We start from the raw sequence: 22,903 nt of genomic DNA on the forward strand, positions 1-22,903 counted from the left end.
TTGAAGGCTACAATCGCAAAATAGGTTTTGTGCTGTACACGGAACGGTGAGGGAAAAACTACCGAGATGCCAACCGCTGTCGTTTCTTTTTAAAATGTAGTCTGTAGCTATCCAAGAAGAAACATTGTACACAAATATCGTATTTTGAGCGGGTCCCTCATCATGGCTGCCGAGGAGGAGAGGGGGGTTGTACGTGTCAAAGTGAAGGTGAGAAACAGTTATGATGTATTAGCTTTGCATAGAGAGCAGGCTAGCATTAGACAGGTTTCTATGTCAGTGTTGTCAAGCAGTTTAGCTAGTAGCCAGATAGCCGCATTTGCAATGTTAAGAGAATGACATCTCCCTGACTAATGGGTATTGGCTTAGCTAGCTAGACCTTAAAAATATAGTTTTGATGTGCTTGCTTGTTAGTAGGCTTCTAAGCTTTTAGATACACGACACCCATGAGTCAGATACTGTGTACTGGTCGCTAGTTAGCACACCATAGCTTTATTGTAAACTAGCTAAATTATCCAGTTAATGTACATTACATATAGAATCATAATACAACGTTAGATAAGATAAAATCGTAACAGCTCCCCTGGACTAGACTCATTTTCTTGTGACGTGGCTTATGACAGTACACCTGTTTTTTCCCCATGCTAGTCAGTTAAAGTGACTGTCAGCCAAATGAGTCATACCAAGTAAATATCACCATGCACACACACATTTCAGCAAAGCTGCAATTTGGCATTCGTTAGTTTGACACATCACAATCAAAGTGTAGACCTCACTGAACCCAGTTGTACAATTTGTTTGCGTGAATTCTTTGACCGGAAAATAATTTTATAGCCCAGGCGAAAGCTGTCCAGATTGGATGAGCAGTTTTCCCATTTGTCTCCCCTTAGAAATGTGAGGGAGTGCTACCAGTGGAGTTTCGTTCATTTGCAGTTGATCCTCAAATTACGTCGTTGGAGGTGCTACAACATATACTCATAAGAGCCTTTGATTTAAATGGGTAAGGGATATATGACTGAATTGGCTTAGATTATTAGAATTCAATACACCAGTTTCTGTTAGTTGTTTTGTCTTAATCTGAATTGGTGTTAAAAACCTTATGTGTGTGCTTTCTTGCTTTTTAACTAGCAAGAGAAACTTTGGAATAAGCTACCTGTCTCGTGACCGTGGAGGTGTGGAAGTGTATCTCTCCCTTCTGTCTGATTGGGATTTGGATGCTGCGTTTGTCAGTGCTGCAAAGCCTTATTTACAGCTCAAGATGGACATCAAGCCCTCTGAAGACAGTAAGATGTCTTGCAAACACTACTCTTGCTTATTGTAAAGCTCTATTAGATCTCCAAACTGTCAATCTTAATGTATTTTTGTCCATAGGTCCCCTAATGGAAGACTGGGACATCATAAGCCCCAAAGATGTGATTGGTTCTGATCAACTTCCTGGGGAGAAGAAGTCCTTGGCAGCCGCTGCTCTCCCCTTCACTCAGTCCCTGCTGTCCCAGGTTACTGTTGACCCTCTTCACCCTGTCAGCCTTATTTTTCCCCAACCACTCACTACAGCCATGAGTCAGATCCTTCTTCTAATGGAATTGCTCCGCTCCAATCCCCATTTTGCTTAAATGCCGATGGGTTACCCAAATGTAAAAAAATAAATAATCTGCCCCTCTGTTTTCAGATGGGTCGTACTTTGTCCAGAGTCCAGCAGGCCTTGAGCTGGTCTTACTGTGAGGATATGAAACCTTTCAAGCCCCCTCTAAGTGATGCAGAGTTCCACAGTTATCTTAATGGCCAGGGCCAGCTGTACCGCCCAGAAGAACTGAGGTTACGTATCTATCATGGTGGGGTGGAACCTTCTCTACGCAAGGTACCATTATGAACTACATCTAGTTGACTTTACCTACAAACACATTTTAGGAACTGTGGTTTATTATCTAATTATGCATGTGCTTACTTCCGGGACCACACTGTTTGGCAGCCTGTTCAGGAGCTCACACACTTTTGTTTGTTATTGTTAGTTTTCTTGCTGTTCATTTGCCTTTCTTTATTTTGTGATTGGAATATGCACCTGGCCGGGATGAGAAACTTATGTCTGGGGGATCGTCGGATCTCTTTTTATTTAATCTGGAAGGTTTTTTGCCGGTGCACATGACGGGACTATTGATTACAGCCACACTTGTGGAATAGACCTTGAGGCTACTCCCCATTCAATAACATTGAATGTTTCATTGTCCATAATAGGAAATGTATGTAGATTAGAAGATATTCTTACTTTCTATTACGATTAATTGTTAGCTAGCTCCGTCGCTTAGTTAAGCAAGGTGTTAAAATTAGCTACGGTCATATTCACTTGGTCTCATATGTCATCTTCTGTTGTTCCCCAAACAGGTTGTGTGGCGGTACCTCCTTAACGTGTACCCAGATGGATTGACTGGTCAAGAAAGAATGGACTATATGAAGAGAAAGACCAGAGAGTATGACCAGTTGAAGAGAGAATGGACAGCCAGGGCCAGTCAAGAAGATCTAGAATTCATTAGAGGTAATGTGCTGAAGGATGTGCTGAGAACAGACCGTGCCCATCCTTACTACGCAGGCTCAGAGGACAGCCCCCACCTCACCGCCCTCACAGACCTGCTTACCACCTTCGCCATCACTCATCCACAGGTGTGGGTTTTTAACAATAAACGTGTATTTAGTAATAAGTGTCATTTTTGGGATATGTTCTTTTTAGGGTTTGTAGCAAGGGTTAATGTTTTTATTTTGTTTTGTAGGTGTCTTACTGCCAGGGTATGAGTGACATTGCATCTCCAATTCTTGCTGTCATGGATAATGAGGCTCATGCATTCATCTGCTTTTGTGGCATTATGAAACGCTTAGAGGGCAACTTTCGACCCGATGGCCAACTCATGTCTGTCAAGTTCCAGCATCTCAAGCTGCTTCTTCAGTATTCAGACCCTGAGTTCTATTCTTACCTGGTCTCTCGAGGAGCTGATGATCTGTTCTTCTGTTACCGCTGGCTGCTTCTGGAACTGAAACGCGAATTTGCGTTTGATGATGCCCTAAGAATGTTGGAGGTTGCCTGGAGTTCCCTGCCCCCTGATCCTCCTGAAACCGAGGTGGAACTCCTAGGCCCACCCTTGGAGACGGATGGTATGACATCAAGCAATGTTCAGGACCAAGCGTTCAAAAGGGACCATGAGGAAGATTTAAAGCAAAAAGAGAGGCAGCGTAGACAACACATGTTGAGACCCTCAAGAGAAGAGCCAGATGGATTAAGGAAGATAAACATAGAGAAAAACGAGAAACTAGTCAGAGGAGCTATAAGGGAAGGTGAGGGGGACTACGATATACCTTACGTTGGGAAAGAGAACAAAGTTGCACTTGCTGCTCCCTTTGAGAAACAGGCCAGTTTTGGAGAGTTTAAATACTACAGTGCCCGGAATGAAGACAGCTTTGATTTGGAAGATCGTGACCTCACAGAAGGCCCCGTTGAATCACAGCCTGTGTCCACTCTCCCAGTCCGGCAGTCCACAGAGGACAGTGAAGAAGATCCAGGGGAGCGAGCACCACTCATTAAAGATGATGACCAATCCTCTTCTCCAGAAACAGAGGGAAGGGGGGGCTCTCCCAGTCAACAGACTATATCCCCGGCCTCACTGTTTCCTTCTGGCCTGTCCAACTGGAAAACCAGTTCCTCTCCCTCGCCTATGTCCTCCCCTTCACCAACTAGTTGGCAAGGGGCCTCAGCAGACTCCCCATCACCGATGTATGCTTCACCTCCACTATCCAATGAAAGGGCAGATTCACCAGACCATACCTCACAGGTATTAGCTTCATTTGGCCCTGTGTTCAATGGGACTGGAGCCAGCTCGCCTACGACTCCCACAGGGAAGTCCTCTGTTCCTTCTCCCTCACTCTCCTGCCCTCAAAATAGATCTTTGCTCTCATCACCTGTTTTATCCTTTGGACGAGCCCCCTCGTTGTCAAGCAACAAGGCCTCCAGCACAGGCACCAGTACCCCTAACTCTACTAAACCAGAAAACACCACCATCAAACCCTGTTCTCTGCCTCCACCTCAAGAGTTTGGTAAAGGGAATCCCTTCATGTTATTTCTGTGCCTCTCTATCTTGCTGGAGCACAGAGACCACATTGTTAAGAATAGTTTTGATTATAATGAGCTGGCTATGCACTTTGACCGTCTTGTTCGCCGCCACAACCTTGGGAGGGTATTGCAGCGTGCCAAGGCCTTGTTTGCAGACTACCTGCAGAGTGAGGTATGGGACTCTGAGGAAGGTGATGAAGTCAGCTCAGACTCCCCAACTACAGCCACAGCTGCTCTTCACTCCCCCTCCCCCCCAGCTAGGTCTTTGTTTACCCCTTTAGCATCCCCACAGCCCTCTTCCCCAAACTCCACCTACAACCTTGCTGCCACCATACTATCACCTTCTGCCTCTATACCTTCTCCAAAGGCTACAGTGCCTCTGTTTTCCTCTTGACTTGATTGTTTTCATGTCCATGTCCCCAACATACTCAATGACTATTTTGGCCTGTTTAAGGTGTTTTTGCATCGGTTGTTGCCCATCAAATTTTTGATGGCCACCCAGATTTGACTGAAACAACATTACTATTACGAAGTCGTCCCAGACATCCTCTCAATGTCGCACCTCTAGCACTCTTGGAGATAAAAGTGATGGGTGATTTGTGATAATCAAAAGTTTTCAATACTTGGCCTTTATATTACTGAAGAATGACTGATTTTTTTTTATATTGTCCCTTATAATTTGTATTTATCAAAGATTAAAAGATTGCACCTCATGAGGTATAACGCTAAAACAGGTGATCTACATCATTGGGTTTGAAATAGATGATTGCATACAACATGAATGACATATGAATCCATTTGAAATACTTATTACTTAATACTGCACAGCTACCTTTTCACATATGTTTTTAGAAGCCTACACTATGTTTCTCCTGGAATTTAGAGAAACTGAGAAATATCAAATATTTTGTGTTGTTTCCTTCTAATTGATAGCCAACGTTTGGCAGAGAAAATGCCTTTTCACACTATTGTGCCTGAATTGCACTTTGTTGGCCAAAATTATTTTTCCACATGGTCCTCTCCAGCACAGTACCTGTGTTAGATACATAATTACGCCAGCACATTACAGTTCAGCCCTCTTAGTAGGTTCAAAAAGCCTTTTATGCGCTAATGCTTCCCATGTTTCTTTTTTTCTTCTTCTTTGTAATCAATATTTTGGTAATTTCACTAGCCACATTTCACCAAAGAATATTGGTTGTGAGATGTCATTGTTAAAAACTGAACCACTATGCCTAGAATGTTTTGCATTGCGGTGAGTAACTTGACATGGTATATTTAGGGTTAGATATTAACCCAGTTAACTTTACAGCTGTAAGGGCAGGTGTGGATACTGGCTAGGGGTTTAAAAAGTACTTTTACAATCAGTAGTCATTAATTGCTTGGAGTAAACATGGAACAAATGCAATTGAACTACAATAGTATTTGAATTTAATTGTCAGGCTACTTGGACTATTCTGCCATTTTCTAGGGATCTGTTAGCTTCAGAGACTGAAGTTATTTCCAAAGAAACAATGAAAGTGGCATGGTTTAAACTATAATAATGTAACATCTTCCTTTACAGGGCCATATGGGAAATTGATGAGTATTAGTATAGTTTAATTGCCATTTAGGAGACCAAGTCGCTGTAATGTCAGGCTTTAGATCAACAATGAACAGGATTGCATTTCAGGTTTATATTTACATTTTTGTTTTGCTTTTCAGGGGGCAATTGGTCTATCAATTTAAAGGCTGATAATATGCACTAGAAGTAAGCAGTAAAATAGTTGCAACTAACTTAGCCAACAGACATAGTGGATCAAAAGGAAGCCAGTGAGTGTTCAGAATCAGATTCACATTAACTTTCCATTGTTAGCCACTACTTCTGTTGTCTCAAAATGGTATTTCACTGCAAATCTGATGTAATTCCTTCCATTGCATAATGTTGTTTCAATTTCTCATTGAGGAGTGTATAATTGTGTACTACTTTACTGAAGTGTGGCAAGAGTGAGACATCAACTGGTTTTTCAGCCTTCTTACCTCACTTTAGTTGTCAGAAAGGGTTCCTTTTAGGACATGGTTATAATTATGTCAGTTTGAACTGAAAATGTATACACAAAACCCCTTATTGAAGTATAATCTTTACTACAAAAAGGTTTGTATTTAATGCATCAAAACATCAAATCAAAGTCAAATGTAGGTTTCTACCCTGGATGCAATATCTAAAAAAACTAAAACAATTTTATAATGTTAAAGATACATTTTCAATTTCATTAACGAGGTTCAATGAAAGTTTGAAAGTTTACTTAAAACTAAATAAATATTATCTCAATAGGTATAAATGTAACCAATGTATATAGCTAATACTGTTGTAGTTTTTTTGGTGTCAATTATTACTTGACATTGGATAAGATGTTCATGCTTTTCACAGTGTCTCATGGTAGCCCTTAATAATACAGGCCAAATTTGTCAAATTAATATTTGTTGCTCAGTGTAGAATGGGGATGTTTTAGGTTGGTTTATTTGTAAGTAGAAAATTGATTAGTACCTCAGTGAAAGCAAAACAGGCTTCAAAGTGACCTCATAGGATGTATGATAATATACACAAAAGTGTACAACCTTATTTTAAAAGGAATTACATTTTAGTAATTTATTTTCCTACCCTGTGTTGACAAGTTAACCATATTTTGTATATATCTTTGCTAATTTATTGAGCAGAAAATACAGAAACATTGCATGTAATGAGTTTACAATAGATGTAAACAGTAAACACTTAAATAATTATGTATTTTATTTCCAATGAATTGGCTAAGATTATGAAAATGTACAAAACTTTGTCAATATGGTGGTATTGTAGATAGGAATCAGTTAAATTCAAAATAAGTTGAATAGCTTGATGGATACTTTTGCAAGGTCTGAAATAAAACCAAACTCAATTCTCTCATATACATGAATACATATATAGTGATATAGAACTACCTAATCTTCAGTTAAGATTAACAAACGGTCTGAGATAATTGTATATTATACCACTAACTCACCCCAAGAAAAGATCAAATAAATTAAATGTTTGTGTAGGTTTTGTATGATATGTGGAAAGAATCGGAGCAGATCAAAACTAAACAACAATGCCTTTGGGTTAATGATCATGCTTGTAAAACAAGCTCTTTTTTTTTTTTAACAAAAGGATAGTTAGGCTCGAAAAAGACAGATTCTGGCATCTTGACACCACTCAACAACGTTGAGAGGAAGACAAAATGTTATGGAGTTTTACCTAAACTAAATGGTATATCCTAACCAATTTCTGAATTTGACAACCCCAGAAATCAGCCCCCAAGTCGAACCACTTTACATTCTTTATATTGAATATAAGTAAACTAAGTAAAACTTGAATTTCGCTCTTGTCCTTGAACTTTACTTTAGTGCATATTTTCTGTTTCAGTTCCAAGGATTAAAATGACCACCATGTCCTTGTGAAACTGATTGATATTGTAGAATACTGTATTCATTGAAAGTGTTTGGCATTTCAATTGTTTGTTTTTGTATTATAGTAACGTTATATGCCTATTTCAATATTTATCATGAAACTGATTAAAGATTGATCAAGTACATGTTAATAGTATGTATTTGTACAATAAACCTAAACGTCTTTTGGATAGTTCAACATTTGTCACTGGCCGTGACAGAAGCAAAATGCCGAAACCCGGGATCGAACCAGGGACCTTTAGATCTTCAGTCTAACGCTCTCCCAACTGAGCTATTTCGGCAGTACTAGTAGTGTTACAATCATCCACTTTACACAATTCAACTTAAAATTTGTATTAATAATACAGGTAATTAAAGGGCTCTCAAGACTCACGCATTTCAACGCAACACCATATATTTCTCACGCATTTCAACCATTTCTCACGCTGAGAAGTAACTTCCCGCTATACAATTAATGGACGAGGCGCAGGTTTGTTTCTTTCAGAGTTGTAGCTGTCTCGAGTTAGGCCTGTTGGAATGGAATTCCAACATTTGGTGGGTTTTATGTTTTATTTCCTAATTAGTTAGAACATTTTAAGAAATTTGAACATACCATAAAAAATATAACTACCTAATAAACCACATCTTTGGAAATCGCTAAACGGGTTTGTCAAAAAATATCTGATATTTAGCAATAATACAATTATAGTCCTGCAAGCACTGAGCAAACACATTTATTTTATGTTGCTTTTCACCTGAAACGAGAGAATGTCTGAAACTTGTAATTAACTAAAGAATAGCAAACAACAGACATTTCCGGTTCCGGGTCAAGTGTGACATTCAGTGTTTAGACAGCAGAAATGCTCGCTCGGTTGGTGCGTCTCGGGCCTACCCTGTCCCGTTTTCGCATAAATCCGGTTCTCGGGGTTCGGTTTGTATCCCAAACGACACCGTCCGGAGCTGCCGGTTCGGCCACAGTTTCGGATTTGCAGCCTGCACATGTCAAGGATAGTCATCATGGACACGCAGAGGTCAGCGCATACGAGAAGGTGAGTTGAAACGGAAACCGTCTCAATCATGCTTTTTTCCCTTTTTCTTTGATGTTAGTGATCCTACACTAACTATTTTTCGTTGTTTGCTGGTAGTGTTTTGAGGAAGGATGTAGTATTGCTATTGTCAGCAATAATAAGCAACTAATTCCGTCTTTAGCATTTGGTCTGTATTTGTGCCTTCGTGCTAGCCTTAGGTAAGGATTATAAGCATTTAGCGTTAGCTATGTAGTATGCATCACTGTTAAATGTGCCTAACGTATCTCTCTTGACACTACAGAATCCAGATTATCATGGGTTCTCACGGGATCCTGTTGTTGATGTGTGGAACATGAGGCTTGCCTTCTTCTTTGGCATCTCTGTGGCCATCGTTGTTGGGAGTACCTTCATCCACTATTTACCAGACCATGGGTATGTGTTCTTTGGAGGCAGGCAATTTACACACAAACATTTTCACAAACTCTGGAATGCCATCTATTGTGTAGTCAAATGTTAACTATCGTAGTTTAATTATAAACACACTTTAAGAAACAATATTCTCAATATTTGCGTGACACGAAATAACTACAGAATGTTTTCCAGTAGGAGCTAAATCTTTTTTTGCGTTTTGGACGTCCATATGGACGTCCATAGACTGACGGCGATGGCTGCTGATCTTTGCATGGATGGACGGACGGCGATGCTGTTCAGAGTGCCGTCCATAGAGGGAGCAGATATTTTGGACGGCGTCATAGCCGTCCATATGGACGGCGATGCTGTTCAGAGTGCCGTCCATAGAGGGAGCAGATATTTTGGACGGCGTCATAGCCGTCCATATGGACGGCGATGCTGTTCAGAGTGCCGTCCATAGAGGGAGCAGATATTTTGGACGGCGATGGATTAGCAGGGACGTCCCTCGTGCCGTCCATAGAGGGAGCAGATATTTTGGACGGCGATGGATTAGCAGGGACGTCCCTCGTGCCGTCCATAGAGGGAGCAGATATTTTGGACGGCGATGGATTAGCAGGGACGTCCCTCGTGCCGTCCATAGAGGGAGCAGATATTTTGGACGGCGATGGATTAGCAGGGACGTCCCTCGTGCCGTCCATAGAGGGAGCAGATATTTTGGACGGCATCATAGCCGTCCATATGGACGGCGATGCTGTTCAGAGTGCCGTCCATAGAGGGAGCATATATTTTGGACGGCGATGGATTGAATGTTTAGCAGGCTGTTGAGCTAACAGAACTGCCGAAGGCTACCATAGCATGTAGCTAGCTACATTAACTTTGGATGACTCAATCTTTTGTCAAGTTAATTTGTATGAATTGCATGTTAGTGCAATATTTACGCCTTTATTCTGTTTTTTTTACATAATCAGCAGTATGATCTCATGACAATATAGACTTGAAAAACAATATGTTATGGTTTGGGTTTGCCTATAGGCTACATTTATTTTAATTATTTCGAGAATTGTTAATAAAGACTCATTTAAAAGGTTAACATTGTGTTATGACCCTATGAAATACATTGCCATTTAGGTCTTTTAAACCGTCAGTTTAAAGTGTTTTATGGGTGGATTTGAAGCCACCAGTCAGTAGCTCCAATCTTGCGCACGAACTTTGCGCACGGAGACAAACGCAAAACAACAAACACTCGCTTGGAGCGGAGACCAATGCAAAACACAATACGATGTGTTGAGCCAAACCAAAGCCGTCAAAGGCTACCATGAATGTAGCTACAGCAACCGTGGATGACTCAATAAGTTTTGTCACGTTATTTTGTATTAATTGCATTTAAGTGAAGGCTATATATTTACGCCTTTATTTTATTTTTAACATACAAAAGTAGGCCAATCAACAATATAATCTCATGACAATACAGACTTGAAAAACAATATGTTATGGTTAGGGTTTGCCTAGATATAGGCTACATATATTTTAATTATTTCGAGAATTGTTAATAAAGACTCAATTAAGATTTTAACATTGTGTTATGACCCTATGAAATACATTGCCCTTTAGGTCTTTTAAGCCGTCAGTTTAAAGTGTTTTATGGGTGGATTTGGAGCCACCAGTCAGTAGCTCCAATGTTGCGCACGAACCACTTTGAGCGGAGACAAATGCAAAACGTAATAGCCTATGGGCCTAACACTCCAAATGTTAACCTTTTAAATGAGTCTTTATTAACAATTCTCGAAATAATTAAAATAAATGTAGCCTATAGGCAAACCCAAACCATAACATATTGTTTTTCAAGTCTATATTGTAATGAGATCATACTGCTGATTATGTAAAAAAAACAGAATAAAGGCGTAAATATTGCACTAACATGCAATTCATACAAATTAACTTGACAAAAGATTGAGTCATCCAAAGTTAATGTAGCTAGCTACATGCTATGGTAGCCTTCGGCAGTTCTGTTAGCTCAACAGCCTGCTAAACATTCAATCCATCGCCGTCCAAAATATATGCTCCCTCTATGGACGGCACTCTGAACAGCATCGCCGTCCATATGGACGGCTATGATGCCGTCCAAAATATCTGCTCCCTCTATGGACGGCACGAGGGACGTCCCTGCTAATCCATCGCCGTCCAAAATATCTGCTCCCTCTATGGACGGCACTCTGAACAGCATCGCCGTCCATATGGACGGCTATGACGCCGTCCAAAATATATGCTCCCTCTATGGACGGCACTCTGAACAGCATCGCCGTCCGTCCATCCATGCAAAGATCAGCAGCCATCGCCGTCAGTCTATGGACGTCCATATGGACGTCCAAAACGCAAAAAAAGATTTAGCTGCCTCTCATGTTTTCTCTAAAAGTCTTCCATAAAAAGACACTTCCCTGTGTGTTGGATATAATGTAATGCTAGCAACTCTGTTCTGAGCATGATAAAGGATTAATGATCAATATTTAAATGTACTTTTTCAGAATGAGGCAGTGGGCCCGGAGGGAGGCAGAGAGGCTTGTGAAACAGAGGGATGCAGAGGGTCTTGCTCTTATTGAGGAGAACTACTATGACTCAAGCAAGATTGTGCTACCTGGAGCTGGAGAGGAGTAGGATGTACATTAAGATTCTGTTTATTGACAAGCAACTTATTCATCTTGGACTGTACATTTGAACTTCTTGTGTAATAAAATGTTTAACATGCCTAGTAACATGTACTCTTTTTATTTATTTATTGTTTGATGCCCACTCACCTGGCTTGTGATGTTCTTACCATGCTGTATATGCCACTTTCATATTCAGTCGTCGTTGTCGTCCGTCTCCCAGTTTGACAGAACTGTTGTGAAGAAAACAAAACTACCTTTTGTTCTTTCATGGGAATTAACAGTGAAGTTGACATTGATAGTCAAATCATGTTTGACACATTTATGAAGGTAGATCATTATTCACTTCCGTTTCTCCACACCAGTGTTCCGGAGAATTCAGTTCCACTGTTCCTCCAGGGAAATCTGTTCCCCCTGTGTTCTCAGTGTAGAAGACTGATGTATGGATGAAACTTGTTATACATAAATGATCACAGTAACGTACATAACCAGAATCACTGTATTGCTTTATAAATGGCCAGACTGTAAACCACAGTGTAAAAGACTGATGTGTAGATGACACTTATCATAGGAGGGGGGAACCTCTTTCCTCAGGCCTCCAGATAAATCTGTTCCCCACATAATGGCCACTGTAAAATACATCACCAGCATCACGGTATTGCTTTATAAATGGACAGATTGTAATATACAGGGCGGGAAGCACTTTCCCCAGGCCACCAGGGAAATCTGTCCCCTTGTATTACACATTATGATCACTGTAAATTATGAATAAAAGATTTGCAGCCCAAAATTATAACACCGATGTACCTACTTATCGTACAGTACAATAGTTTATTTGTACCTGTAACAAATCATAAGGTTGTGTGTTAAAAACGACACACACAATAATACAATTAATAACAAGAAACCCAAATTAAACATGCGTCCGAACAAGACAATGCTCACGAAGAACTGTGCATTTTCAGTTCAAATTGAGGAACCTTAGTACTCTAATTTACAGTAGCGCTACTACTGTATGCTAGACGGATAAGCACTAGCTGTTACAGACTATGAAAACAGGGACTGACTAACTATTGAGCAATACAATTTACTATACTTTAAAGCCTGTGTTTGAGTGCAAATTTACTTAACAACATCAAGAAATGTACCTTATGCTCATGGAAAGTAGATAGAGTCCACTATAAAATAACACGCGATTATAAAAATCACATTCAGCTCAACCAAGCAACAATAAAAAACGTAATGATTTCGCGCAGGAGCAAAGAAGTGGGAACAGGGGAACTGAATTCTCCGGAACACCGGCAAAGGAACCCGGTTGGATAGGGCAATTTTGTTTTAGGTTTGTTGGCTAAATTATACGTCACTCATTCATTTGAAGTCGGTTATTGGTTTGCAGTTAGTGCCATGGGCGGATGTTATCGGCGTGGCACTGTCGGGGGCGGGGTTGAAGGGTCGGACAGGAAAAGAAAAGGAAGGCGAGGACGTTGAAATACAACGGTAAAAACGCTTTAATGTTATCTCTTTCTATATATTTTACTTCGTACAGCAAGTTCAACATAATTTAACTAGTCAGTCTGAAAGAATAAAAGGTCGAACGCTAGCTAAGAAGAGCTAGCTGTTGTCAGCTAATCTAGCATTGATGACGGAAACGATATGAACAGACAAACAAGTGAAAAGGCTTGTGTTGTGTTTCGGTAACACTATACAACCTAGCGTGGCAGGAAAACGCTACATTGTCAAATCAAGTCCAGGACAGTTGGCTAGATATCTACAGATCAACAGAAAGTGCTACGCTAACTAGCTAGATAGCTACTGTAGAAGCACCGCCACACTATATCCTTGCAAACAGTTGCATTGACAGTTAAACGTAAACTACCCGGCTCTCATATCATCTATAGCTAGCCAGCTAACGATTTGTTTAGCTAGATCGTTTGTGTGACAATCCCACTCTATGCTGTATACTGTTAGTAACTGGCAAGCTATTTGTTAAAATAATAATAAGATCTACTTAGTCAGTGTGGATCGCAACGAGTTATTAGTTGGTGCTAGCGCCAGCTAGCTTAACTATCATAGAGCCACCATCGCAGGCTAGTTAGCACTAACTGTGGGGTTGCTACCATGAAAACTTAAACAAATGTTATAAACGTTCCTGTATCAGTAGTGGGACCGAAGGAAGACTGCTAGTGTGGCGAACAGAACTGTACAGATACATCACTAGCTAATACTATCGAATGGGTGCGGCGTGTTTTGTACAGAGTGCCTCCTGTCTCGTGCATACAGCTATAATGAATTAGTTAACAAGATATGCATTAACTTTATACCGGTATAGCTGCTGCGTTGATCTGAATACAGCATAGTGGAAAGGTGTTACTGAAACCCCTGATCATAGATGTTCTTATTGTCTTCAAAATAAATGTTTTAAAGTTATTGAATGTCAGTGATCAAATTTCAATCTATGTTCTTTCAGATGGCTGCGATCCGTAAGAAACTGGTCATTGTAGGTGATGGAGCTTGTGGAAAGACTTGTCTGCTCATTGTGTTCAGCAAGGATCAGTTTCCTGAGGTTTATGTACCAACAGTGTTTGAGAACTATGTTGCTGATATTGAGGTGGACAGTAAGCAGGTGAGTGTGCTAATTAGGTCATCTCTTTTATGATATCTGGTATTATTGAATATGTTTTCTATGATCTACATAAAAATAGGATCATTTCTGCCCCCACAATAAAACAAATTACATAATTTTCTCTCCATTTGTGTGTTCCAGGTTGAACTGGCACTGTGGGACACAGCAGGGCAGGAGGATTACGACAGATTGAGGCCTCTTTCCTATCCTGACACTGATGTCATCCTCATGTGCTTTTCCATAGACAGCCCTGACAGCTTGGGTGAGATTTGGCTTGTACATTTTCATATTAACATACAACGCAGTGTATTGAAACCTAATTAAATACACAGTTAACAACAATTGTTTTGTCTAAAATAGAAAATATCCCTGAGAAGTGGACCCCCGAAGTTAAGCACTTTTGTCCAAATGTGCCGATAATTCTTGTTGGTAATAAGAAAGACCTGCGAAATGATGAGCACACACGACGGGAGCTGGCAAAGATGAAGCAGGTAATTTGGATTCACCAACCCTTCAACAGCAACAAATGGCTGAGAGTTGTGAACCTGCAGGATGTATTTCTTCTCTACTGTATTTTTAGCTCTGTGGCTTTTCAGGTTTAAAGCACTACCAGCATTTTCTCATATCCAGAACACTACATAGGATGAGATAATCAAGATTTAATTCTCCAGAAGATATTAAAATATCCCTTGTTCATACACAGGAACCCGTAAAGCCCGAAGAGGCGCGTGACATGGCTAGCCGCATCAACGCCTTTGGCTACTTAGAATGCTCCGCCAAGACGAAAGACGGCGTGAGAGAGGTGTTTGAGATGGCCACAAGAGCAGCTCTGCAGGCTAAGAAAAGGGGCAAGAAGAATGCCTGCCTTTTGCTATAAAGAGCTTGGCAATGATGGGAGTGGGAGGGTAAGGGGAAACCAATCAAGCAGAGGAAAATGCTGCACCTCTGCTTAGTCTCCATGCACGGAAGGATGGAGGAGGTTCCAGGGGGAACAAGGGAGTAAAAGATTTTTAAACCAGGCCAAAGGAAACGGAGCAGATGGAGGTTAAATGTAATGAAAAAGGGAGTTCACACATTTTTATGGCCAAGGTGATTGCAATCAGCTCTCAAATGAAGAGAAATGTGCAGTTTAAGATTTTCAATTGGGCCTCAGACAACTAGATGGCTGAGAAAATACATAATATATCTCTTGGGTAAACTTTGGTTCGAGTGTAGTAGTGCCCAGCACTACTTCAGTCTCTGATGGGGTGTGTGTGTGACAAAATTGATGTTCTTGATTGGGTCCTAAACCCCAGCACTAATGCTCTGGTTAAAGAGTTCTGCATTGTCAGAAAAATAGGGGATTAGCTGCATCAGAATCCATGCACATGCCTAACTTTCTCAGTGATCGCCCTGGCTTGCAGTGTCTGTCTGCGCTTGTCTTCCGTTTCTGTCCATAGGTATTTTATTTTTCTGTTCTCCCTTCTCATGGATAGACTAACCCCTACTGTTGTGTGGACCAGCTTCTCCTTTATGAAATATTATCATTGGTCTGATCTTATAGTTGATTTGATACAAGCAGTTTTGCATTATTTAAATAGCCAACATGTTTTTATTTGCCTTTTGAATATAAATTCATATTAAATGCATACACAAGTAACGATACTAACTGATTTTCTTATATACCTATTTATGTATTGTAATCAGGAATAATTTTAGAATTTGGTTTATCATTAGTTGGACTAATAATATTAAGATATAACCTACACTTGATGTGGACTGTCGGACACACTGTTGGGTTTGAAAGGGGATATCATTTTGTAACGAATGGTATTAAGGGTTTAGAAAATTTGGTATTTTCTGCTTGCATATTGTTTTTTGCCTGCATGTCAGGCTGTTAATCAGGAGTGACCCAATACATGTTTGAATTACTTATTTTTCACTCCATGCCAGTCCACCCTTTTTACATGTCTTTTACTCCCTTTTCTCTTGTACTGGACGTTTAATCTTTTTGTGGCATTCTACTGGCTTATTATTCTGTATTAGTTCTGCATATTTTGCTAAATCTAGTAACTCTAGTAAAAAAAACTGTAAAAAATATGCTTAAACTTGAAAATTCATGAAAGGAATATGACAAGATGTCAAACTACTATTGAATGCAAGTAATTTCTTAAAGATCTGTCATTTTTGAGGGGGACATTCTTTTGTACACAGATGCATCCTCACATTTCTTTGATGTTAAATAAATAAATTGTAATAGAGAATGGCTTGTGTTATTGTCATTGTTATTCATATGCAACTCATAAAATATGCAAATAAGACATAAAATATTACACAATGAGTTCTAAAATGAGCGCCCGATCTTCATTTAACTTTTTACAAAGTTTGGTGGAGTCCTGCTACAAATTCCTGGTAATGGGGCTCTGAAACAAAAAGTTAAACAAAGTAATTGCTAATTTACTGTTAATCATATTAGGGACTTGCCAATTGATACTAATAATAAAAGTTGCTTTAATATGGCACTTTGTATTTTAGGTCATATAAAACGAACCCACACTTGAGGGTGTACATTTATTTGTTAATACATACCTGTGTCAGGTTCTATGTAGGAGTGTCTGATAAGGAAGTCTAGGACCACCATTGCACAGTTTGGTTTAAATTCATTACTGACCAGCACTTCTTTCACCTGGAAAATAAATGATTGTGACTGAATTACAACCATAATCACCAAAAAAAATTACAAGTAAAAACGGCTTGAGAAACTACCTTGTCCATTGAAAGGAAGTAAAAATGTTGGACCTCTCCATCGCCTACTCTAGGCTGGAACTCTGAAGGAAGTTCTAAATCGAACACGAATTGGCACTCAGGGAACACCCCTTCTTCGTCCTCATAGGTATAGCTAGTCAACAAGGATGGTTAGTTACAGAATGAATTACACCTTGCTGCAGCATTTAGCTGTGAAAAAAGGACACACCTCACAGTGCTCACAGGACGGGCTGTCTCTGCAATGTCTGCTGGTATGCAAGCTTCCTCTTCACATTCTTTAACCATAGTGTGTTTCACACTTATACCTGCTGCCAGACCACCAGCTGCCTGGAAACAAGCCATCACAGAACCATTATGCATTTGTCAAAAATAATATTTACCTGAAGGGTAAAATTGGTAAAATTGTCAAAAACACAGAACCGGACCAAGTTGTCTAGTTTTCCTGGGTGGGTCTGCTTTGTAATGGAGCGTCGAGCCAACCACATTCTGAGTTCACCGTTCTCATCTCGACTGTATCCATTTACATGGACTCCATATCGTTTCACTCCAAAAAGGCCTAAATGACAATTCAATGAAACCCATTTATTGACAGGGAAAACATGAGGTTCTATATTGTGGAGCTTTGCCCCATTGGGAAGCTCTGCTCCTATTTTTTTACCCCTCTTCATTCATGTAGCCAATCACTGATGCCCAAAAATGTATCCACCACCAGATGCCCTATGTAAGAGGGTGCCAATCCGCTGCTCATTCTCCGTAAACTATTGTAAAAAACAGGGGCTCCACTCCACTCACAGAACCATCGTTCTATATCGTGGAGCTCCATCCCATAGGGGAACTCTGCTCCTTTTGGTTTAGGCGGAGGGAACAAGGCCAGATATACCCCCAGCGAGACCAGGTACTAACACTCAGAGTCTCAGTGGTACATCCAGAGGCATGCCTCCCTTGTTTATAAGTCAAGATGACTGTCAACACAGGGAGGTGGCGCGTCATAGAACCCAACTGTCCATAATTTTTTATTGTTTTGGGAGAATGAGCAGAGGACTGGTACCCTCTTATATAGGGCACCTGGTGGCAGAAACATTTTTGGTCTTCAGTGATTGGTTATGTGAACATAGAAGGGTAAAGCAATAAGAGCAGGGCTCCACCCAACTCTTAGAACTTGAGTTATCTCCATAACCATAATTTTGCATTTGGGTAGTACACATTTGAGCTCCACAACTTACTTGTAGCTGATCTCTCCATACACATCAGTGGAGTGTCACAGAACTTGGGCATCACTTCATACTTCTGGAAAGACATCATTGTGTACACATAAGTTAGTATTCATGTTAGTAAAAAATATGTAGTACCCTACTGTATGGGCAATGTACAAAATGTACTTAATTGTCTCTCACCTCATCTCTCCATCCTTTTAGGCATGTCAGTGAGCCTTCTTTTCTCAAAGTCTGAAGCACAGCATCTACTGCTTCAGACCTCCGACTATATGAATCAAGATTCTGGCAAAGGGTAATAGCCCCATCACGTGGTGGATTAAACACCTCAGAATAGTGAGTCAAAATGGACGCAACTTTGGAAGGCACCCATCCTACTTGTTCTCCTGCCACTTCAAACCGAAGGCATGTGGTACAGCTGGAGCCTACCGGACGAAAATAGTGTCATTTCGGTTGAGGAGTTGCTACAAAATGTGTCAATTTGATATGGTCATCAGGCTATTTTACACATTAGGCTACAAGGTAACATACACACATCCACCCGCCACAGACGTGCAAAAGACAGCAACGATGAAACCAAATATAATGTTGGAATATATAGCCATAGGCTACTCATCGTCTAACCTGGCAAATAAAAATTATTCATGCGTCGAAGCAATTGTAGCATTTTATCCGACCAGTTTGACCAAATATTCGCCATTTAGATTAACTGTTGTCTATGCGCAAACGAATGTCACTGAGTCGAAGTAAAAGTTTTCTTAACTGTAGGCTAACTGACAACATGTAGCTGACTATGTATGCCTAGGCTTTATGTATATGCACTTGGGACACTACCACTGTCAACAGAGCTCTATCGCCATTTCTTCTTCAGTGCGCAATCGCGCATGTGCATTGCAGTGGTTCCAACCTCCCAAGGGAGGCACACGGTTTATAGGAGACACCTAGCTATTTCCATTCAAAAAGGCAAATATGTTTTACTAGCGCACACACACAGACTTCACAAACGCAAGCCTATCAGTTTAAAAGACCAATGATGTGAAGCCATTAATGAACATAAACATAATCTGTTTTATCAATCATATTTATAATATAACTGATCACCACATACTGAAACTGTTCAGGCTAATTAAATACACTAATCTTATTTACAGAAAATCTCTTTATTGAAAATATACAGGAAATGTGGGTTACCTCTTCACATGTCTTAACTGCTGAATTTAGAATTATTTTGCAAATGTAATAAAGAAATGGGTACAGCTTCACTCAACTGTTGAACCTCTTGATGTGGTTGTTAATTGTGAATGTGTCATTGCTTTCCTGGGACAAGTTGAAGGTGGATGCAGTGTAAAGGAAAGGCAAGGAATTAAGAAGGTTATTTTTATTTATACGTCGTCCAAGGTGTCCAGGGAATGATGTCAGGTGGTGTTAAGCTAGTAGAGGGTTTGAGGATGCAGCTGTGTGATACATCACTCAACCCCCTTCATGAATTCCAGGAACTCTGTGGAAGAAAATAAATAAATCACAAACAGAACAGATGGATTCAAACATATCACTTGCTGGATACAAACTGATTAAGGTCGGGTATTGACTTGAATTATTTGAGTTCCTATTTCAGTAAAAACTACTTTAATTTAAAGAAAAGTGGCACTGCTAATTCTTACCATCATAGTCAATTTTGCCATCATTGTTTTTGTCTCCATCCTTCATCAGCTCCTCAATATCATCCTCTGTGATGGCCTCACCAGTTGACTCTAACATGGCCTTCAGCTCATCCAAGTCAATATAGCCATCTCCATTCCTGAAAACAACATCCATGAGGCCACACAGCTTTATCCTTTATGAAAACGACATTACGTTTAACTTGGCTGTGGTTTCCAAAATGTCCTGTTTTTGTCTCAAAAAGTAAAGATAAGTACTTGTCAAACATGCGGAACAGCTCAGCCAACTCTTCCTCTGATTTTCCTTTGCTCTCCTCCTTCATGCAGCGCACCATCATCACCAGGAACTCATCAAAGTCTACTGTCCCGCTCCCTGTAAACAGGTTTTGTGACAGTATACGTTGTTTACATTACAATTAGTGATTAATAACCTCACATGACCCATATCAGTTTTGTGATATATAAGATGTGATAATATTAACGCACCATCTTCATCCACCTCATCAATCATCTCCTGCAGCTCCTCAGGGGTGGGGTTCTGGCCCAGCATCCTCATCACCTTCCCCAGCTCCTTGGTGCTGATGCAGCCATCCTCTGCATCCTGGATGAAGATGTCAAACGCTGCCTTGAACTCTGGAGAAGACAACAATTAAATTCAGTTAAAATGGCCTTTTAAGTTCACAAGTTTTAGTGTTTTCTTATATTGAATCCAATACCTAATATATAAAGTACCACGCTTACCATTTTTCTGCTCTTCTGTTAAGTTCTCAACCTGTCGGGAAGAGAGGGTACATTTGACATCTAATATATTTAATTATCATTTTTGCTGAACATGATAGGTCTCATTCTTTCTTCTGAGCCTGTTTTTCTTGTATACCCATTTGGACAAATAAATCTTATCATTGCTTTTCTTATGTTAACTATGACCTATTTTCTTCACTGGTATCTTGTCTTCCAGCAGTCTTTCTACCGGTATCCCAGAAGCTCACTGTCCCTGTCCTTGAACTTAGCCCTGAACCTGTTGAGACCAGCCCTCAACCCTGACCGACAGTCCCACTGAAATGTCACAATGCTTTCTTCACCTACTATTCTTGTCGTGTGGTGAGGGGGGCTCTGGCAGCAGCTCCACTGATGGACATTTGTTTTAGCCGACAGCTGTCCCCCCCTCTTCCTCTTACTAACTGTCCTTTGTTCTATTGTTGTCAGGCAAAGAAATGTCAGATATGTCATACAACCTCAATGAACACTATCTTAGAGCTCAGGGAAGACAGCACTGAGACCCAATGTTCATAATGTTATGACTGATTTCAAGACTGTGTTTAATCTTTTGATCTATTGTGACAAACCTCTCGAACTTACCCTTGGTGCATTCATACCAAGACTATAATTTTTTAAATAATTAATTACAGTATATTTAGTCTGCTGAACCTCAGACAATCCTTTTCTTAACTAATTGCTGTTAATTTGGACATAGACATGTCAAATTGTCTCGTGGCAACAATAGATAAGACCTGGAAAACCTCAATATACTTGGTACTGTCCTCTATAAAAAGATGGTGTTAAATGACACTTGCACATGAGCTTCTTTCCCTTCATCTGATCATGTTTAGTTTTGGCTTCAAACACTCAGTTGTTGTGATTTACTCCGTACCAATTAATGGCAAGATTCATTTACATGCAATACTGTTCAGAACCCATTAACACCTTGTTTGTCACTGATAAAATGCATATATTCCATCCCTACTAGAAACAGAATCCCTATTACTGTTTCATGTTTCTCTCCTTTGGTGCTTGATAGTGGATGAGAGGTTATTTACATTGTCCATATCCATGGAATTCTGGTTCACCACTAAAGATGGTTTCCCAATGGTCTAATAACCTGTAGTCACCTCTGGCACATGTCCAGATTGTGTTTGTCCTGTAGATAACATCCTTGTACAGCCATTGTGTTAACAGTGTTAAAGTTAACACCTCAGTCATGATGGGTTGTTATTTTCACGTCTTCCTGTTGGTCCTTTCGAGCATTATATACTCATCCTCAACCTGAGCCAAAAAACACCCTGAGATAGTGCAGAGATTTCTCTACCCATGTTGCACCTCATCCTCTGTCAACAGGTACAATAGGACATTGAGATTATAGCACAACTGCAACTCCTTAATGTTTCAAATAATGACACAGTTAGGCATTTATAAAACAATACTGTCAATACATCAATAATGATGCAGAAGTAACTAGTATGAAAATATCTTTACATTAACTTTGTCTCAAATCAAGTTGTGTCCTGTATGACTCACCGCTGCTTTATATACATCATCCATGGCTGCTGGCCTGTCTCTGTCACCGTTTCACACACACACACACACACTGATTCTACTTCAGACACAGGACAAAGGCTGGAAGCAACACCTGACCCAGCCTTTATTGTTGGAGGAGAAATAACTCTGTCCCCCACCCCCTGCGTCATCCTACTGTTCTCTTTCCAAGAGAGAGAGAGAGAGAGTGCTATAAATAGAGGAAGAGGAGAGATGGTCCAACAATAGGAGAGCGTAGGCCTCACCACCAAAATTGGCGACATTGTCTCCCAGCTAGTTCTGGAATGAATGAGAGTCATGGTAGAATCTAGAGTTCACCTCAAGGCCAAAACATATAAATTGCACCAATGCACTCCTTCAATAAATGGAAATCACATTGTTTGAGGTGGGCCTCTACAGGTGGATAGCACAAATTAATGTATTCTGGGAGACTGGATCCCATCTCTTCCATCTCTAGGTTCAGGTTACAGAAATTTTTAACATACACTGTGCAATAAATATGGTCTTACTGTTCTCATAAGAAAACATGGTGTCCAGATAAACGTCATCAGACAAGTTCAATTCTGAGACAAACAATTTGCAAGAGCACATAAAGCAGGAGCTTGATGATTAGTTTAGTTCCCAGGCTAAAAAGAAAATGAGCCCTGTAGCATATGTATGGGCAGTCATTACGGCAATAGACTTGCAGATAAATCTATTTTGATGCTTTTTGTCCTTGACTGAAAATAGCTTACGTGCACA

General features: G+C 40.2%; 5 protein-coding genes, 1 long non-coding RNA gene and 1 other non-coding gene across 8 annotated transcripts; 3 read left to right on the forward strand and 4 right to left on the reverse strand.

Annotated features, from left to right (window-relative positions):
- Positions 1–30: 30 nt before the first annotated feature.
- tbc1d25 (TBC1 domain family, member 25) lies at positions 31–7,730 on the forward strand. Its single transcript, XM_047041041.1, has 7 exons — positions 31–207; positions 888–997; positions 1,126–1,280; positions 1,369–1,493; positions 1,667–1,855; positions 2,377–2,652; positions 2,760–7,730. The coding sequence occupies exons 1-7, from the start codon at positions 163–165 to the stop codon at positions 4,482–4,484; spliced, it is 2,625 nt and encodes an 874-aa protein (XP_046896997.1). The 5' UTR covers positions 31–162; the 3' UTR covers positions 4,485–7,730.
- Positions 7,731–7,760: 30 nt separating this feature from the next.
- On the reverse strand, positions 7,761–7,833 carry trnaf-gaa. Its single transcript has one exon. It is a non-coding gene; the product is annotated as a tRNA-Phe (tRNA).
- A 504-nt stretch (positions 7,834–8,337) lies between these two features.
- On the forward strand, positions 8,338–11,720 carry ndufb11 (NADH:ubiquinone oxidoreductase subunit B11). Its single transcript, XM_047041178.1, has 3 exons — positions 8,338–8,580; positions 8,861–8,991; positions 11,493–11,720. Exons 1-3 carry the CDS (start codon positions 8,392–8,394, stop codon positions 11,620–11,622), a joined length of 450 nt encoding a protein of 149 aa, XP_046897134.1. The 5' UTR covers positions 8,338–8,391; the 3' UTR covers positions 11,623–11,720.
- LOC124481267 lies at positions 11,631–12,928 on the reverse strand. Of its 2 annotated transcripts, none has more exons than XR_006957629.1 (2): positions 12,761–12,928; positions 11,631–12,241 (listed from the first exon to the last, which is right to left on the reverse strand). It is a non-coding gene; the product is annotated as an uncharacterized LOC124481267 (long non-coding RNA). The 2 variants fall into 2 exon arrangements; XR_006957630.1 differs by having other exon boundaries at positions 11,631–12,453.
- Positions 12,929–13,006: 78 nt separating this feature from the next.
- Positions 13,007–16,478, forward strand: rhoaa (ras homolog gene family, member Aa). The gene is made up of 5 exons (XM_047041165.1): positions 13,007–13,109; positions 14,080–14,235; positions 14,377–14,497; positions 14,596–14,726; positions 14,939–16,478. Exons 2-5 carry the CDS (start codon positions 14,080–14,082, stop codon positions 15,110–15,112), a joined length of 582 nt encoding a protein of 193 aa, XP_046897121.1. The 5' UTR covers positions 13,007–13,109; the 3' UTR covers positions 15,113–16,478.
- On the reverse strand, positions 15,683–19,099 carry tpk2 (thiamin pyrophosphokinase 2). The gene is made up of 8 exons (XM_047041147.1): positions 18,816–19,099; positions 18,375–18,616; positions 18,204–18,267; positions 17,406–17,536; positions 17,189–17,307; positions 16,981–17,113; positions 16,804–16,900; positions 15,683–16,637 (listed from the first exon to the last, which is right to left on the reverse strand). The coding sequence occupies exons 1-8, from the start codon at positions 18,889–18,891 to the stop codon at positions 16,591–16,593; spliced, it is 909 nt and encodes a 302-aa protein (XP_046897103.1). The 5' UTR covers positions 18,892–19,099; the 3' UTR covers positions 15,683–16,590.
- Positions 19,100–19,554: 455 nt separating this feature from the next.
- tnnc1b (troponin C type 1b (slow)) lies at positions 19,555–22,257 on the reverse strand. The gene is made up of 6 exons (XM_047041175.1): positions 22,145–22,257; positions 20,591–20,621; positions 20,336–20,482; positions 20,108–20,222; positions 19,853–19,989; positions 19,555–19,689 (listed from the first exon to the last, which is right to left on the reverse strand). Exons 1-6 carry the CDS (start codon positions 22,166–22,168, stop codon positions 19,658–19,660), a joined length of 486 nt encoding a protein of 161 aa, XP_046897131.1. The 5' UTR covers positions 22,169–22,257; the 3' UTR covers positions 19,555–19,657.
- Positions 22,258–22,903: the final 646 nt, after the last annotated feature.

Source organism: Hypomesus transpacificus, chromosome 18 (assembly GCF_021917145.1).
Source record: "Hypomesus transpacificus isolate Combined female chromosome 18, fHypTra1, whole genome shotgun sequence".
Lineage (NCBI taxonomy): Eukaryota > Metazoa > Chordata > Actinopteri > Osmeriformes > Osmeridae > Hypomesus > Hypomesus transpacificus.